Source organism: Manacus vitellinus, unplaced genomic scaffold (genome assembly GCF_001715985.3).
Source record: "Manacus vitellinus isolate BGI_N305 unplaced genomic scaffold, ASM171598v3 scaffold_4_pilon, whole genome shotgun sequence".
Classification (NCBI taxonomy): Eukaryota; Metazoa; Chordata; class Aves; order Passeriformes; family Pipridae; genus Manacus; species Manacus vitellinus.
Window position 1 is genome coordinate 9,001,493 of NW_021940604.1, and position 19,795 is coordinate 9,021,287.

General features: G+C 41.6%; 1 protein-coding gene across 2 annotated transcripts in view; it reads left to right on the top strand.

Annotated features, from left to right (window-relative positions):
- The window catches only part of TXLNB (taxilin beta), a 35,419-nt gene extending 17,521 nt beyond the window's left edge, over positions 1–17,898 (top strand). The window contains exons 5-10 of one of the 2 annotated variants that reach the window (XM_008932354.4): positions 412–606; positions 2,252–2,371; positions 7,467–7,541; positions 12,340–12,432; positions 13,503–13,598; positions 14,684–17,898. In XM_008932354.4, coding sequence (XP_008930602.2) covers positions 412–606; positions 2,252–2,371; positions 7,467–7,541; positions 12,340–12,432; positions 13,503–13,598; positions 14,684–15,490 — 1,386 coding nt within the window. In that variant the 3' untranslated portion in view covers positions 15,491–17,898. The remainder of the gene's footprint in view (positions 1–411; positions 607–2,251; positions 2,372–7,466; positions 7,542–12,339; positions 12,433–13,502; positions 13,599–14,683) is intronic. The other variant, XM_018078086.3, reaches the window with a different exon arrangement.
- The last annotated feature ends 1,897 nt before the right edge of the window (positions 17,899–19,795 follow it).

A 19,795-nucleotide genomic window follows, 5' to 3' on the forward strand; every position in this document is an offset into this window, starting at 1 on the left:
TTTAAAGGGTCATATTCTAATTCAGTCAAAGAGAATTTCGATAAAAGAGCTTTGGACTGCTTCACTAAACATCTTCTTCCAAAGCAAAAGCTGTGCTGCAGTATCATGAATCAAGATATGCACACATGTCCTCTCTTTCAGGCTTGCTTTGATCTGGAGCTCTGCTCTACATCCATCTTTATAAATGCAAATTCTTTGTTCCCTAATTTTTTCAAGGCCACTGTGTAATTTGCTCTGTAAATTTAGAATCACGCCTAATGCCGGAGCAGATGAAAGCAAGAAAATCTCCAAAGAGGAATGCAAACATGTAAAATCCTTCAAAGGGAGGGCTTATGCTACTCTGAAACAGTATCTTTCTGGAACTGCTTATTATGCCTCTAACTTGCTGTGTTCCTTCCCATTTAACAACAGGAGGAAACAATTCAGCGGGCACGAGAGGAAGATGAGAAGAGGAAAGAAATAACTAATCACTTCCAGGGCACACTGAGTGAAATCCAGGCTCAGATCGAGCAGCAAAGTGAGAGGAACATGAAGCTCTGCCAAGAGAACACGGAGCTGGCAGAGAAGCTGAAGAGCATCATTGACCAATACGAGCTGCGGGAAGAGGTGAGAGCAATGCCGTGGGTACTGGAGGAGACAGGCAGCAAACCCAGGGAAAGCAGAAGGCATTGCCAGCAGCCTATCTGCCTTGCCGGCTATCGTTCAGGTGTCTCACAGAGGTAATAAGGATAGTCCTCACCATACTTTGCCCTCTGAGTGGGACTATGCCTGCAGCAAGCCTGCCATGCTCTGCGGCCATGGAGTTGTATGGGACAGCACCCCGCCCATGGCACCCATGGCAGACTTGCTGCTGTGCCGAGAGGTGCCAACTCACACAAGCAGCAAGGTGTGCCAGCTGTCTGCTAAACTGCCCAAGGCTCCTCATAGCTCCCCCAAATCCCTGGGGACATCTCCCAGCACCCCTTTCTTCCTTCCTGCTGAGCTCCCACTGAGCACATCCCAGCTCCCATTTTTCTGAACAGCCTGTTCTGCTGGTGACACCAAATATACTTTGTTCCCTCCAGATACACTTTGCTGAGAAGATCTCTGATGTAAGTGATTTGACCCTTCCCCAAAGCAGAAAATTAAGACAACAGATAAAGGAGGTCCTCTGAAGTTGAATAGATTCTTTTCTTTTTTTTTTGCAAACACAGTGCTCACCATAAGATTTAGCAGATAATAGACAGATGGGAAATTATTCTTTCTGTAAACATTGGAATTGGTCAGAAAATTTTGACGCAAAAATCCCCATCCTCCATTAAAATCCCAACTGCCTTTTTGTTTTATTTTATGACAAATGCTAACAAATATCACGATGGGTCTTTTTATCGTTTTTAAATACATTTACTGTGAGCCTCAGTGCAATCAGACAACATACTGAATAAAATATAAATAATCTGTCTTTACAATCTGGAATGGCTGATACAATACCTGCATTTCCAAACCTGTTGAATCATGTATGAAGTCATATACTGAATGAAGGAAGTGTACATTCCTGTCTTGTGGTTTCTATGAGAAGAAAATGTAAACCAGAGGGACACAGAATATTTGCTCCAATGAATTTTACCTAAATGAATTAAGAGTGAAGAGGGCTATCAGCAACATTTATCTCCTGAAGGTCACCATGGAGCTAGACATTTTACAGTCTAGAGGAGGCCTCTGGTTCATCTGGTCTGATCTCCAGATCCCAGGCCCTCCATGCCCACATTGTGCAGGTGTGGCCAGAGCAAAGGGGATTGTATTTACATAGAGGATGGCATGGGCTGTGCACCTGTTTCCAAGTTCTGTAGGTGTGATTTACACATTTGTTCACATAGTGACTTGGATCCATAGGCCATTGAACAGCTAAAAAAAAGTGTGTCCCCAGCATATTTATTATCAATGAGCAATTATTTGATCTTCAGTCATATTGGATTATAGTGATGACTTCATATGTAGACCATAAAACTGGCAAAGATGCTAAGGCTTTTTTTTCCCCCTACAATAAGTCAAAATTGATAATGTAAACTGGTTTCCCTTCTCATGCAAAATCTGTCACAGTTTGTTCTTATTAGAGCTGTGATTTTTTAATAATTGCAATAGATTGGGTGTCTTCTTGTTTTGCAATATTTTTGTCTTACAAGAGTTCTGGTTAATAGCTGTACATGCATAAGCATGAAGGTCTATGTAGATTATTAAACCTACACATTCAGCAGAATTTATTTTCTTACAGCACCTTGATAAAATATTTCAGCATAGAGAACTTCAGCAGAAACTGGTAGATGCCAAGTTGGAACAGTCTCAGGAAATGATGAAAGAAGCTGAGGAGCGGCATCAGAAAGAGAAGGAATATGTACCTGTCATTCTAATCTGTCTGTCTTTTATCTAACTTTAAGCCAAAACAAGCCCTGCATGCTATTTTACTAATATATTGGTTCTTCAGGTCCAATCTAGGATACAGTAGCAGAGAAGTTTTTATAGCTACCATCAATGCTTAATGCAATGGAACAGCCTCTGGAAGGCTGCTTCCATTGGCATTTACAGTTTTAGAAGCAAACTGCAGAGCGGTAGCTTAGAGTACAGGCTGCTCTAGCTAACTCACTGTTACTATGCAGTTGATTCATTGTGATGTTGGGTAGATGATGCCATCAGTTTTCAGATGGCTCTGGTATTTGATACTCCATCTCCCCACAAGATAAATGCACACATCTAAACAATCAGAGAGGAGAACTCCTCCTGGGGAGGAGTCCACAGGAGCTGCTTGCTGTGATAGAGCCTTCCCTTCTCAGTTCCCCTCCTTACATTGTTCTGCCAGCCCACCTTTCAGGCAGAAAGGGTCTGGGTCTGCTTAGCAGCCTTGTCTGCTCTTCCTCCCTATCTGAAGGAGGGGACCTCTTTATCAGGGGGATAGGGAAGAGTAGATCCAGGAGGGATGTCACCCACAGGCACAGCTGGGATCGGAAGACAGCACTCCTCCATCCACAGTCTCACATATTTTATGACTCAATCAGACCAAAATTAATTTTGTCAGACTGTCTGGTATTTTCACAGCAACCCTCACATCTACAAAGGATTGGAGTTCAACACTGACACATAGTACCTCTTCTCAGCAGAGGCAACAGCTGAGACTACTCAGGGGGAGTGACAGGTTCTCATCAGCTGGAAGAAGGCTTTAATTTTCACCAGTCCTCCAGCTAACTCAGGAGCAGCATGAGAGAGCTCTAAAGAGAGAACATTTATCCCCTCCCCATATCTGGAAACAGATGTAGTAGCACAAGCATGGCTAATAAGTATCTTAAAATATGGACAAAAATGTGGGGCTCTGATTCCTGGGGTTAGAGCACAAGCAAAACAGAGCAAACACTTCTTACCAAAAATTGCCCATAAGAGCATTTATCCTCTTTCTTTGCACTGATCTTGTGGCTGGAACACATGCTCTTGCTCAGCTTTACTAGCTGCTAAAGAGGACGGGTGAAGAGGGGGTGGGACTTCTCTGTGTGCAAATCTGCATGTCACTGCATGACATTTTGATTGGTCCAGCTGAGTTATTCCTTTTCGCTGTGAAACGTACGTAAAGCGAAACCCCAAAATTCCCTTTATGACCATTGATTCTTGGCAGATTTAAACCCCAAGAAACATGTCCAAGAAATCACTTGCAATGGCAAAGCAAATATGGAACTTACTTTACTGCTGTCACTGGGAGTTTTGCTACCGACTACCAGATTTCAGATACTGGGAAAAAAACCCTCAAAACAGAAGATGTAAAAGACCAGGCATTATCTCTGTGGAAAACTGACATACACAGCCTTGTATCAATGATCTTTCTTGCTGTGTCTCACAGAATATGAGTTTTGGGGATGCTTGTTGCCTGTGACTGGCCATGTTTCTAGTCAAAACTACTTTGTGTAGATTATCCAGAACTGGTATGCACAATTTTGGTATTTTCATTTCCTTTTAAGTAGCAAAAGTCATCACTGTCTACAATTGAGAGTGGAAGATTTTCTTTCTGGCTTTGCTGTATGTATGATTAGCACCTCTGAAATAACAGGTTCAAAAACAAGCTGTAAAACCTTTAAGCAGTGGGTGTATAATGGTATGTGCAGAGTACAAAGAATGTTTTTCACACTGTCCAAATTAATGCTTAAAAACTCTGTCTTTGAGGCAGGCTGGTGATATATGGCTAACATCACCTCAGAGCAAGGTAGATTTAGCTGAAGAACTTAAGTGGCAGGCCAAAAGCCATGCAATGAGTCAAGGCACGATTAAGCATGTCACAACTCATCACAGGTAGCCCAGCACACAGAAAGCTGGCCGACACTTGGTTCCCATCTCAATCCTATTGATATGCTCTTAGTCCCACCCACCAAGCTATTGTGCTAGTGTCTGTGGGAGTAACGTATATGTATGTATGAAATCAAGGTGGTTTTGATGGAGTTCTCTCATTTCACTGTAACTCTCTCCAGCTCAGTAATGTGCAAAGTTAGAATGGCTTTCAGAACCTTTCTATCCATAGCATTTTTTATATCCCTGTGCATGACTTTTGCTGCAGGTTTTTGCAAATGTTCTTAAATTAAAATTATTGTATTCTTTTATCTATTTGATTACTCTTTGATGGCTCACTTTAATATCTTCCTAGGCAGTTCTTCCATGTAGGAATCTTTGCCCCTTTGCCCCTTAACTTCTTTAAGTCAGATAAGGGGAGATGTCCCCTCCTGCAGTCTCTGTACATCTCAACAGGCAGGTCCTCTCACTGCTTGCACAATTCACTCTACACATGCATCCAAGAATGCAATTCCCTATATAAGCAGCAATGGTTCATAGTGTGTGGCCTCCACAAAGGGCCAACTTGACCTAAGGATGCAATTTCATTATCATCCTGTAACTGGTCAGCACTACCTGGATTTCTTCTCCCTACCATACATTTTTAGCACTTGTAATACAAACTTTGATGTGCAATTAATCACAGTTTAAAGCATCTATGGCTTTCAAGTATATGACTGCAAGGCATTGATTAGATTTCTTCATAATTGGAATTTACAGAGTCTGACAGCAAAAAGGGAAGCTTAATTTTCTCTAAGCCAGTCCCTAGATGCATGCCATTAAATGAGAACTGGTCCTTTTAGTCCTGGGTGTGATGTGACTGTCTGGGTCTCCAGCAGCTATCATAGCTCTAACAATAGAGTGTAACATCACCACACTTCACTCAAGTGCTGCTTTGTAAACACCACATGCAATATTTATTCATTTTTTTATACTTCAGCCTCCTTGTTACCACTTCACAGCCTATTAATAAATGTATCAGTTCTGATTCATTTTCTCCCAGCTTGGTGTTTGCAGATGACCTCGGGCTGCATATGAACACATACTAATTTGAGCAAGGCTCTCTGTGGCTTGCTTCCACTACAGAATAGTTTATTAACTCTTGGATTTTTACTGGCTGCAGAAGCTATGTGGGTCGGTAAGAGAGAAGAATTTCATTAACAGGCAAAAGAAGCAACCTTCCTTTGCCTTCTCTGTCCATCTGTTGTGCTGTGGCAGAAGACATGGCACAAGATGTGGGACCTTTTCATTATTCCAGTCACACTGGGTATGAAGGTAACCCTGGCTGAGATTAAAGCAATACAGATAAAAGCCCAGTTCTTCGAAGAAATGACTGGCCTAGGGACTGCGTAGCTCTGAAGGTTTTCAAAAAGGTTTTCATTAAATCATTCAAGCCTGATACCCTATAATTCCTAAAAAAACCATAAACAAGTAGATATTAAAAAAGGTGAAATATAAATATCCAGATCTCATCCAACTTTAAAAAAAATCATTCTTTTTATGTGTGTGAAACCTACCCTCTTCAAAGAAAATAAATGCATGGACTGAAACTCATTTAACCCAGGCCCACCCATACCATCTCTTTTTACTGGCTATGACACAACCTATTTGAAATGTTAGCCAATAAGATCTAAATTCATGAATTTGATTTATTTCCACTGAACCAAACATCCAATTAAATCCTCAAAATAAATATTGAGAGGCAGGTAGAAAACAAATAGAATGTGGCATTTCTTCACACAGTACATACTTTAGCTGTAAAACATTCTTGTCTAGGAAGTTGTAGATGGCAACAATTCTGTGAGTCTACATCAAAGGCCAAATTGATGGAAGAAATATTTTTCTAGAGCTTATAATCTTTTTGCCACAAATAGATGGAGGCAGTCAGCATTTTAGGATGCATCCTAAGCTCTCTCGCCAGGTGGTATATAGAGTTTACATGCGTTATTTCCAATAGAATGGTTAGAATAAAGGTTTTTACTGGGAATCAAACACATTTCCTGCATGTGGTTATATTCACCTTTCATTTCCAGTATAAGAGTAGGGTCCACTGATGTACAAAGTCCTTTTAATTTTCAATATAATTTCAGAGCCCAACTGTGTTATTTTAAATCCAATTTACAGTACAATTTAAGCACAATTTAGTCAAACAGAACAAATTCTTGTGGTAACTAACTTCTTTATGTCTCATTGCTCAAGTTATCATTAGCATTCTTTTTCTAAAACACATTTGGCTTCACTGGTAAAACACTTTATAAATGTTTGGTAGGCGACCAGTATATTTCCTCCACACTTGGCTAAATGTTTCCTGCTTTCAGATTAAACCAATTGCTAAAATATTACTCTGCACTTTGGAAGTCCTGACTCAGAACTGTAGCCAGAAAAGGTCTCTGTACACCTCATTCTTACAATTCATTCAGCCTCGACCAACCCTCCATCTGGTCTATCTGAAGCCTTCATATCAGAATGTAATTTTGCCAAATGCCTGGGAGCAGGGAGTTACATCTTCCCACGAGCAGCCAGGAATGAAACTGCAGTCAAGCTCTTCCTGGGCTGCCTCCTTGACCTAAGCGAGATGTTTGTCATGCTGAGCTGGGATTCTCCACTTGTCAATGCAAATAGAGCCCAAAGATAACAGACGGCAGCAAATATATGGCCTTTACTATGCATTCCCTTTCTGAAAACTTCCAGATTTTTTAAGGCATGTCTGACTGTGACCATGCTACGTCCTGATCAAAAGGGAGTTTGCCATTCATTGGAGAGCAGGAATTTGGCTGGAGCTGTGCTGAAATGAATGTGCCAGAAAGCATCACAACCATTCTCTAGAAGTCTGGTGAAGATATGGTTAAATACCACACTTTTTATAGCCCACTGTACTGCACACTTAATTCAAAGCAGTTTTTGAACTGCAATTCAAATGTTCTTTTGGAAACCAAATGGCCCATCCCATGTCTCAAGTTAACACTAAATACCCTGTCTTGCCTAACTCCTCTAACTACATTCACCTGAAAGTTAGATCACTCCTTATTACAGCAGCAGAGGTAGATATATGAGTAGCTGGAGAATGAGGATTTCCAACTGATAAACTAGAGACCTAACAATTTTTCTCTCTGCTGCCCAAAACACAGCTCCTGAACCAAGCTGCAGAATGGAAGCTCCAGGCCAAAATGCTAAAGGAGCAAGAGACTGTCCTGCAGGCACAGGTGACGTAGGAGAGATTATTGCATGGTGTGCCTTTGTTTCCCAGTTTTTAACCCATGAGGCCCATTCCAGGTAAAGTATCCAAACTACTTTCTGTGTATTCCTTCTACCCTCGTTCTACATCCCGTAAACTATTGCAAAGGAAACAGGTCATTTTCAAGCCAGCTGTAAGGTAATGCCCACAACTGCAGATCATACTGTGTCATGTGGTTGCTTAGTCTGTAGAAGAAAAGGCCCTGGGGAGACCTTTTTGCAACCTTTAGATATTTAAAAGAGGTTTATAAAGGTGGAGAGAGACTTTTTACCAGAGCATGTGGTGATAGGACAAGGGATAACAGTTTTAAACTGAAAGAGGAGAGATTTATATTACATATGAGGAAAAAATTCTTTACTGTGAGGGTGGTGAGACACTTGAACAGGTTGCCCAGAGAATTTGTGGATATCCCATCCCTAGAAGTGTTGAAGGCCAGGCTGGATGGGGCTTGAAGCAACCTGGTCTAGTGGAAAGTGTCCCTTCCCAAGGCAGGAGGGTTGGACTAAATGATCTCTTAAGGTCCCTTCCGACCCTAATCATTCTATAGTTCTCTGATTTATGAGTGTTTACAGTATTCAACCACAAAACAATGCATGCGCCTTGGCTTGATTATACACCATAACTACCCTTCAGGCAGGTTTATAATCCAGCAAAGCACTGGAGTACATGCATATCATGAAACATTTACCAAACTGAAGCTGATGTGCTCATGTGCTTTTCTGAACTAGAGTGTGAAGGCAGTGTTTTCATTAACTTTAGCAGGAATTCTGTCTACTAAGAGTTCATGCAAAGGGGTCGCTAGTTTTAATTGTAATTTGAAACTTTCAATAAAATAAAATTACTTGCCAAAATTACACGAGGAGTCAGGCTGGAGTGAAAGGTAGTAAAACCAAGAAATAGGCAGTATATACTACACTTTGGGAGCAATGCAATAATCAACACTGAATAGTCGAGTGAGACCATGAATCAAGGAGTGAGAACACTGGATGATATCCTGGACTTTCACATCAAAAAGAGAGTATTGGTAGATTTCCCTACACCTAAAGAAAGAGTCATGTAGATTTATCTTCTTTGATAAATCTGTGAGAAAGATTAGCAGGAGCTTGAGAGGGGTGGTGTCAGTCTTTCAGCCCCTCTTGCAGCTGCCAATCTCCTCACTCATCAGGAAACCCTCTCCTAGCCCTTGCTCACTGTTAATTATACTGGTAAGTTGTTCCAGTTTTGACCTTGCAGATGGTCTAATTGCTACCTGTTGAGCAGTCAAGAAATGCTAGTGGTTAACTGATAACCTGGAAATGTGATAAGAGGGGTTTGGTTCTTCAACTGTTTTTTCAAGGGTTAAGATAAGCCAGTAGCACACGGAAGAACATCATATAAATTCCTGCTGACACCAGTTTGACAGGTTCTGCAATCAAACCTCAAATGTCTCCAGCTGAGTCTGTCCCAACTGCAAACCTGCTCCCAATTTTCTCAGGGTGGTTTTAATTAAACTTTTATGTTCAACCAGAAAAAAGGTTTTTTTATGCACGCAGACCTCTGTAGCCAGTTTAATGAAACTGAAGGTATTGATAAAAACTAGAATTTATTAAGCATACATTTGAAACAGTAAAATTGTTTTTAGAAAAAATCCAGTCAAACAAGTCTGCAAAGGCATTGAAAATACATGCGCCCCTTTCAGTTTTGTGTAGAGAAACTTAAGTGATTCATTTGCTGAAATGAAACATACAGTTGTATATGGCTCGAGTGTGAGGGCTCTGTCACACATCAACCTCCCTTTGAAATTACTGGGAATAATAACACTATTAGTATTATTTTTGTTACTTTTATTATTTCTAGAATGGTAACACTGAAAGGCCTCCCTCATGGACCAGATGCCATCATGCAAGGTCTTGTGCAAGTGCCAAACAGAAAGAGCATAAAGGGCTCCTTGATGCAAACAACACAAAACAATAAATAGATGTTATGTCCCATCCCCGGAAGTGTTCCAGGCCAGGTTGGATGGGACTTTGAGCAACCTGGTCTAGTGAAACACATCCCTGTCCACGCCAGGGATGGTCTTTAAGGTACCTTCCAACCCAAGTCGTCCTATGATTCTATGATTAGCAGAGGAACAGCTGCATGGAAATTATAAGACATTAGTCAGTGAGATAGGGAGAAGCCATAATATAACCCTCACAGAAATACCACTCCATTTTAGAGGAGGTGATGAGCACCCACTGCTTCCTTGAGCTGTAAGGAACTGCAGACATCATCTTCATGCCAGCCTGTCTCTGGGTCACACAGTGTGCCTGAGATGGCCAATTCTGGCACTCCGAATGGTGACAGGAATCTGGCACCAGCTGAGGGTTACACCCAAACTGTGGTGGTGCTTCCCAGGATGCTGCACGCTCTCCCCAGGTATGATGCTTAGGCAGATTATTTTAGCTGCCTAGGTGCTGCCTAGGGCCCCAGCTGAGGTCAGAGCTTGCCCTGTTCAAACATGAAAGGTTTTTAATTTAATTAAACAAAAATTGTAAGAGAAAAGCAATGACAGAATTGAGGTGAGCTTTTTTTGAGGCAATGGGTCTGGGCTAGGAGCCTCAGTTTGCTGACTCCCACCCCTGCTCCCTCACCTGGCTTTGAGATGCTCAGGCATTTCCTCTTAGAGCTATGACATCTATTCCAAATGTCTTACTTGATATCAGTGTCCCACTTAGGCTGTGGCACTTGGGCTGCTGAAACAAATCCCTCTGAGTTTTTGTTTGTGCCTAGGTCACAACTCTGGATACAGCTTTCTATAAATACACACGAGCTTCATGTCAGCTAGCTCTGATATTGGCACCACAGAGAACTCTGTACAGATTAACCTCCCATGTCTTCACTCACCTTGGCGGGGAAGGGCTGCAGCCAGTGCTGTGTTCACAGCCACTGGGGCCATAACTACCTAGGTTAAACTTAGCTGGAACACATCCACAGTACAGTGCATTTATGGCTGTGACAAGGGGCATCATAACAACTAGCTTAAATGAGTATAATACATAATATAACCATACCTGATTTCAAAATCAGAATTAAACATGCTCCACCAGTAGCAACATTTTCTAAATCTTCTTTTCCTCAGTAATTGCACAGTAGTATCAGGGGAGGGGATGAGTTGACTGGCACCACACAAAAAGAAAGCTCCTAACTAATCATTTAGCCAGCTCCCTGCCAGTGTGGAGAAGGCAGCCAGCCTCCACTCAGACGTGAGAATACTGCAGGCTGTTCTTGAACCTCCCATTGCCCTGCACCTACCCTGCCTCAGCCACCACATGTTATGTCAATCACTTTTTCTGAGAGCTGTCAGGCTGGACAGATGAAATGTCTGATCACCTAAACACTGTTGGGGATGCTTTGGCACTAGAAGGAAGCGAATAAGCTGGAGATGGTCTTCCTTTCCAGAGGACAAAAAACCAAAGAAACAAACACAAAACCCCCCAAAAAAATCCCACACCAGAAAAAGTGAAAAATGAGAAAATCATACAGAAAAAACTAACTTCAGATCTTTAGAACTCCCTAATGATTTTAGATATAAAAAATAGGTATTACTGACAAAATACAGCTACTGGTGAATTTTCACATGGCTGCCAGGTATACACTGACAGTACAATATGGAGCCCTAGTAGCCTGAAATGCTGGCACATTGCAACAGACCTTTCTTCTGCTCTGCTTCGTGAAGTGAAACTGGCAGAAAAGGCCAGCTGGAGATCACTTCTGCTTTTGCTGGCCTTGCCCACAGCTGCAGTCCACATGCAGGCTACAAAACAGAGCTGACAAGGTACCCTCAGCTTGCTCAAGCCATGGTACAGGGATGTATCTTGAAGTAATAAAGCACAGAATCACAGTGCTGTGAAAGTGAAGGGTGGGCTTTGCTTAGTGGTGGGGTGAGCAACGACACTCCTCTTCAACAGGGGAGTCCAGTGAAGCACATCGAGCACTGCCTTTGCAGCTCCAGGCCACAGTCTGAGCACCAGGCAGAATGATGGAAGAGGGGAAACTGTGGTTGCAGCCTGATGTGGGGATGCCTCTCCCCAGCTCACTTGGACATCAGAAGCAGCATAGCCAGGGTAGCACTCAGCTCCTAGCCTGGCTGGGGGAGTAATCTGCAAGGCAGGTGAACAGCCGGGCAGCCAAGTGGTACTGAGATCCTCTGCTAAGGTCCATCAGGGCTTATGACCTTGGGTTAAAGCAGGGGTTTGGTGATGTCTGTGTGGTGAAGTAAGACTTAGAGCTTAGGCACAGCTCATTATCACGGTGGCTCTCACCTTGAGTGAATCCTGTTGCATGGTCCTGCACAGAAATCAGTGGTTGGACCAGCTCAGCTTAGTTCGTGTCCATGGAGATGGGTTGGGGATCAAACCAAGGGAAATGTTTCAGAAGTCTCTATATCTAGGGAATTATTTTGCTTCTGGATACCCTGTGTAGAAACACCATAGCTGGAACATTCAGGAGAACAGGGCATCCACAATTCCCAGGTCTTTTAAAAATCACTTGCCTGGGTCTTGCTATTCTTACTCAGTGTACCTTTCTGCAATGATGGAATCATAATAGTTTGCAACCTTAAAAAGATGTGTAGAGTTTCTGTTTCCTGATGTTTGTGCTTCGTATTCTCCAAACAGAAGCTAATTTCAATGTCCAAATGCAAAATTTATTTTATTATCTTCTACCAAAGTAGAAGATAATATTTTATTATCTTCTACCAAAGATTGGAGATTCTGAAATTGATATTTTTTTTTCTGTTAATGCAGATCACTCTCTATTCTGAAAGGTTTGAAGAATTTCAGAAAACATTGACCAAAAGCAATGAAGTGTTTGCCACATTCAAACAAGAGATGGAAAAAGTGAGTAGTAACTCATGCCTGAAATTTGTAATTGATACTTATATTTCTCACTGTAATAATTGTACTTGAGATGGGACTATTTCTTCACATTTTGAAGAAAAATCTCAACATTCAAATAAGATTTGGGACACACTCAGCCACAACTGACAGCAGTTTAGATTTCAGCTCTGCAAGCTGAACATTTCATTTTCTCTTTCAGCTAAAACCAAGATTTCCTGTAAGAATAAACACTTTCCCTAAAATCTAATATGGTAGTTGGGTACAGATCCCTAAGAGATACCAGAGGGGGAGTCTGGAGCCATGTTTGTCAGACCATGTCTCCAGGAGTGCTCAGAAGCTTCTGGGGACTGACACTGGTACAGAGAGCTTGACATAGGCTACACATCTTTCCACTGGAGTGCCTAGGCAGAGCTGAAGCCCACCAACACCTTTTCACTGTGTGGAAACAGCCCACACAGACTGTTTCCTTGTAGCTGGGGTTATGAATCCCTGTAGTGAAACACACCAACATGCTATACCTGCTTTCATAATGAACACTCTGCCACCAGGGCTCAAAATCCTCATGCCCTGATCCAAGCAGTCTCTAATGATTCTTCACAGAGAGTTCAGTCAGAAAACCAAAGGGGAAAATGGGGCTATTTAGCTAGTGGTGTGTTTTGGAGGTAGTATAGAGGTGACTAATCCAGGGGGAATGTCCTTGGCATTGATGGCTCAGAAGATGCCAGCCCTTCTTTACCTTCCCAGCAATCTAACACTGTGGTCTGGTAAAGAGACAAACAGAATGATTCCTCCATTTCTTTGCCTTTTGTTTTTGTGATAGTTTGTATGCTGGAAGATAGCTATAATCAATTGGTCCTATTTTAGGACTACAGACTAGAGGCTGAAAGTTATATGGCAGCTACTTAAAATGAAATCCATCCCTTAACGTAAATTATTACCTAGCACGGACAGTACAGCTGCTGGTAGCAGAGTTATGAGTACAGCCAAAGACTCGAATAAAAGGGCGGCCCTATTTTCATCTGCAGCATGAAATTTCTGTTGTGATTCAGCTTTTCTTCCTGCTTCTATAGATGACAAAGAAAATGAAGAAGTTGGAAAAGGATACTGCTACATGGAAATCCAGGTTTGAGAACTGCAACAGAGCATTACTGGACATGATTGAAGAGGTGAGCAGTCTTTCTCATCTTAAGATGCGTCTTTTTCCCCAAATAAAGCTTTAACTAGGAGATAAGATAACCTGACACTGCCAAAAGTCAGTGAAAATTTTATTTTTGGATCTAAGGGTCTTTTTTTAAAGCTACCTTGATAATTAGATATCTTTTGAGAAAAAGACAATCCCAGCTGCTAGGGCTTTTAGATTGTGCAGACATTCACTACATCCATGAGAAACTGAATTATATAACTGTGAATTTTAAGTGCTCTAAAAATGGGTAATTGTTAATGCTCTTCCAGAAAGGCCAACTGGCATTAGTTGACTTCATACTACTTTCTTTCTGCATAAGAGCATCCATCCAGAGAATTAATGTGTTCTAGGTAATGAACTTTAAATTCACACCTTTCATTAACTTCCTGTTTAGGCAAACTCCAAGAGTACAAAGCAAGTACTGAGTCTCACCATGGTTTTAAACATGTTGTCCCAGGGGCATTGCAAAGGAAGTTCATAAGCACATTGGAACTCATTCAAATAAGATAAGAGGCTGCCTGAAGTTTCACCCCAAACATATGCTGAACTTGGACCAGGTCTTTCTGGTTAGCTTTGTAGCTCTGTGCTATTGCTGTTTCTATTTTTATGGGTTTATGTATCTCTTGTTTCCTCACTGGGTGTAAAAGCAGAAAATGTTCCAATTCAGGCTGCTCTCACAGGACCCAGAAGCAAAACAAACAAAACGTAGTATGCAGCTTGTTTTCCTCCAAAATTCACACCCACACCAACCAAAAGTCCAGGAAGACTTTTGGATGCTTATCTGTATAGACATCCAGTATGTTTTTCCACCTCTACAGATCATCAACAGGTATTCCTGCAAATATTTTTGAGTGAAATTGATCTGAATATGTATGGAGAATGCTAATACCTTGTAGTAACAGGGATGAATTTCCTCTTGAATCTTTGATCCAAAAGACCATAGTTATTGTAGAGCAGTTGGTGAAAGCCAGCCACCTGGCAGCATCCTGTGAAGGCTGGTTAGGTCTCAAATTGTTTCCTAATTGCCAGTTCTACTAATGAACCCTTGTCTGATGTCTTTGACTACAGAAAGCCATGAGGTCCAAGGAATATGAGTGCTTTGTGTTGAAAATCCAGAGACTAGAGAACCTTTGCCGTGCTCTGCAGGAAGAGAGGAATGAATTGTACAAAAAAATAAAGCAAGCACAGTACCCAGAAGAGGTGAATGGAAATGGCATCTTAGAAGAAGAAGAAGAAGAAGAAGAAGAAGATGCTGATACAAGCCCTTCCCCCTCTGAGCAGGCGAGCATTGAGCTGCATGCAAGTGACAAGAGAATGCTGAAGGAGCTGGCTGAAGGTTTCAGTGTGTCCCACAAGGTAGAGGAGTCCCTCCCAAGCAACAGCAGCAATCCAGAGACCTGTGACACTCAAATGTGTAATGCTGCCCCGGAGCCAGAACTCCCCACTCCTCTCACCCCACAGTCAGAGTCTGGGAAACACTGTGAGCAGCCCAGCACAAGCACACCAATATCCACTGAACACATGCCAGCACCCACTGAAAGTATGACAACACCCACTGGGAACATGCCAAAGCCCACCAAAAGCATGCCCGCACTTCCAGGAAGGGTGCCAATGCCCACAGAAAGTGTGCCAATACCTCCCAAGAGTGTGCCAGTATCCACAGGGAATATGCCAAAACCCATTGAAAGCATGCCAGCAAGCCCCGAAAACATGCCAACACCCACACAAAACATGCCCCCTCCCCTTGGGAATATGTCAGTACCCATGGAATGTCCACCAAAAGCTACAGAATGTGTGGATGACCCAGCAGATAGATCTGTCCAAGGTCAGTTCGCTGAGCAAAGAGGGGACGCAGACATGGAAGCAGTGGATTGAAGACACTGGTGTGTCCAGGCTTGTCTTCTGCAAACCAGAGCTCTGCTTTGTCCTCTAAATGGATACCTTTTTTAAAAAAAGAAACAAAAATGTGGGTGCTAAAACACACTCACATATCTGAAGGCAAATGTAATGCACTTCTCTTTGCTACCACTATCCAGTAATAATGAGTCTGCAAATTTTGCAATCCTTCATCTGCTTGAAGTATAATATTTTCTTAATGACAGGAAAATACAATAAAATCACAGGATCTTTTTTTTCCCAGGCATGATGAGTCATCTCATTCAGCAATATAATTTTAAAGTGTTGCAGTTTCATGTTTCAAAACCTATGGCAATTCACATCCATATATTTAAAGACTCATAATTAATTCTATCTATTTGTTTTGACATTGCATAAAAGATGGCCTACTTGGACATACAGTTATTTTAATAAATGAGCTGAAAGGAATCTCTAATTACAAAGTAAAATAGTGAAATGATCAACATGGTCAGCCATATCCAAGGAGTAGTGCAACAACCAAATGTGAATTTTTGTAAGAGGAAATGACCGATCAGCACTGTGGCCTAAACACCCACCAGCTTTCAGCTTTACCTTCCATTGGTCTTTTCTGCTCAGTGTTCTAAAAGAGGTTTTGTTTTCCACAGAACTACAGGGAAGAGGAGAAGATCTTTTCTAGATTCTCATAAAATAACTAAAAACAACTGAAAAGAAACTTCCAAACTGATGGCAATTCATAAGGTAGGGGTCACAACCCCCTTTCTGCATCCAACAGAAAACTGCTACTTTGTCATACTGTTTGGGATCATGAGCCCAACAGTGGGGATCATGGCTGTTTCCAGCTCACAAATAAGGTCAGAAGTTGGCTGCAGATCCCAGTTTCTAGGCAAGGAGCAGAAAGTAGACTGGAAGACACCAAGATGTATTCCAGAGGAAAACCCTGAGATCATGCTTCTGGATGGTGGCATCTCTCCCAGTTACAGCCACACAAACCTATTCACCACAGCTTCCTCCTGGCCCTGCTGCATGTGCTGATGCTCCCAGGAGAAGGGCAAGGACACTCACTTGTCACCCTGCTCATTGGAGCAGAGCACAAGTAAATAGCCCAGAAGCAAATAGGTATCAGGAAAGCAGGAATCCTTTTCACAGACACTCCCAGGCACCGGCTACATTCTTATCCCCTCTTGTCTAACCGGCTCTTCCTGTATGCCTGCCAACACACCATTGCTTATTAATGTAGCCACCTTGTCAGAAACTGGTTGATTCTAGTGCCAAGAACAGAGATGAGGAAGGAAGGAGACAAGAGAGGGTACCAACCCAGACAGCTGTACATGGTCTCAAGCAAAGAAAGTAAGAAGGTTCTTTGGAAGAAAGTTGAAAAATCCTGTTGGCACATTTCTTGTTTCTCATCTCCTTCTTCTGAATTCAATCCAGGCCTTTCAGAGTCTGAGCTGGATAGCTTAAGAATTTGAAAAGGGCAATTAAACAAGATGTTCAGAGGCCGGAAAGGAAAATGTCGCAATCAAAGAAACTTATGTTTATAGACAAATCCCAAGAAGACCCTGAAGACAAAGTGACTCATTCAAGCCAAGGTTGACATACAGGTGAACCAAGAGGAAAGATGTCATCATTGGCAGACCATGGGAAACAGTGGCCACAGAGCCCTTCCAGCATGCCACCCTCCAAAAGTGGGGTTTGAATCTTTGCTTACTGCCAACATGATCCACACCTTGGCTCAGTATGTCTGTCTCTGCACTGCCTGGCCCAGCCTTTTCAAGAGCTAACTCTTGGAGTATACCGAGCACGAGTTGCAATAGCCTGTTTGGATATGGCCTTACGAGTAGCTATTATGGCTACACTTTTCAAATATGGATGCCTTATGCTAGATAACAAGACCTACAGGATTTATTTCAGGTCTTTAATCACCTGAAAGTAGATCATTCAAGTCTTAGTTACCTTAAGCTCCTTTTATAAGCAGTGGAGAAGAAAAGGAATATTTCGAGGACAAGATATTTCACAGTAATATTGGCATCCAAGACAGAAGGAATTACTTTCTCTCTGAAGATGCCATGTCTCTTCAGACTGTAGAGCCAGTTTAAGACAACTAGCTTAAATTTAATATGTCTGTGATTAGGTGTTTAAATTAGGCAATATGAATACCATCAAATGTTCATATTCAATACACTAAGTGAATGGCCATCTCTGAAAACCAAGCCAGTTATGTGCCTGTGAAAATGTTAACCTATAACAAATCCTTGTCCTAAGATAAAAAGTTATACTCATCCAATATACTTTTTTTAGTTTCCATTGACTTAAGTCTGTAGAAATATAGTTTCCATTACAAGTACAAGTTTTGTTTGTTGTTAGGGTGACTTTTAAAATTAATGCAATTTATATACTTGTTGATGTTTTGGGGTTTTTTTCATTCTTGATTTTGTTTGATTCTGCTGCCATTTTAGTAATTACCTGCATGAAACCAACTTTTTTTTCTTTAAATAGGCCCTTTTTTTAGTTCAAATAGCCTTCAGTTGTTGAAGTTCTCTTATACATTCAAATATTCAATTCAACAATAATGGCCTTGCAACTTTAAGTTGGTTCCATTTTACACAATCATTATGGTCACATCTTTAATTATGTAATTGTTGCTTTATACCTTCCAACTTCAGCGAGCAGGGAGACAAGGATCCTGCAGATAAAAACTTCCTACATAGTTATGATTTATTCTTACAGCATCATTCCTCCTGAATAATTACACAGCCTTCTGGGAAAATCACTCCCACTCTATTCCGCCTTCCTCATTTTTGCCCTTGTCATTCTAAAACTGGAGTCACATACTTGTAATTCCTATTACTGTGTGAGTTTCTACCCACATACCTGTTGCTTCTCTTCTTTAATACCATGTACCAACTGCATTTTATCCCTGCAGTTTCCTCCTCATTCTCAGTGTGTACACGTAACACTGAAAAGCACAGGAGAGTGACCCTCCCAGCTGTTTGTTTCAGGATTTGGCTTCATGTGTTTGCAAGGCAGGAGAAACAAATTGTAGGGAAAATGCTGGCTGATTCGAGGCTGCACAGAGTATTTAGAGTCAAACTATGGGGATGATTTATGTGTAAACTCATGGTCTATAGAGGCTGGAGACACTCAGTAGAGGTGGAAAATCTATACAATTTAACCAAGCACCTGTTCATTGCATCAGACTGGAAGATTAAACCACCATCACAGGTTTCTGTGTGCTAACCTACTTTCTCTCATTCTTCAAAATTAATTCCTAGCCTTCTCTTGCTTTTCTTGCACTGGTACCCAATATAAAACTGCCTCTGCATAGTAGCAGTGTCCTTGTGAAAAGCCTTTGGGATGGCAGTTTGCACAACAGCTCTGCTGCACTTCCCTGAGGTACCTCTGCACTCAAAACACAGAAACCCATGACACTTCTGTGGTCATTTGGAGGCAGTAAGTAGCAGTGAGACGTGTCTTCCCAGTGTTCACCCCTATCATTAACTGTCATTATCCTACTGATACTGCCAGTCTCATCAATCCTGGTGTGTTCTGTGGTTGCCTCCTTCAGTCTTGCTTTTATTTCACATAGTTGTTCCCATACTACCAGGCACAGATTTGGGGGTGAGGAAAGGTGATGATGGTAGCTATTTCTTCCTTACTAAACCCAGCCATTGCTGCACTGCTTCCAAATCAGCAACTTATTTGAAAAAGTTGCAAGGAAAGACCAAAAATATTTTCCCTTTCTGTATATCTAACCTTTTGTTGCCTCAAAAATCTGACAGCTCCCCTGCTGAACATGTAAAATACAACATCTTTCAATAATCAAAGAGTTTTTACATATGTGAGAAAATTTTCTTGATGACTGCTAAAATCACATTCATAACACTAACATGACACCTCTCACCTAATTTCTGATCCCTGAGGCAGACTACAGAACTGATAAATCCAGTTGATGAGAGATTAGTAAGAAACAGATGATCTGTTTCAGTTTAACTTTTCCCACAAAACTGAACAGAAGTAGACATAGGCATGGAATATACAGTCCAGATGACAGAACTGCAGCAATATTGCAAATGACCCAGAACAGGGACATATGGTAAAATACAGTGAAACTTTCATTCTAAGCTTCACTATTAATGCCATCTTCAAATTCACTTCATCAATCACATTGCAATCAACTGCATATGTAGTTTCATGCTCAGATTCACACCGCCTCTCTCTTTGCAATGAACATCATTGCACTCATGAGTATTGAATTTAGACTTTTCTTCTTACTTGCTCAGGAAACAGCAGCAGGACTTGTTC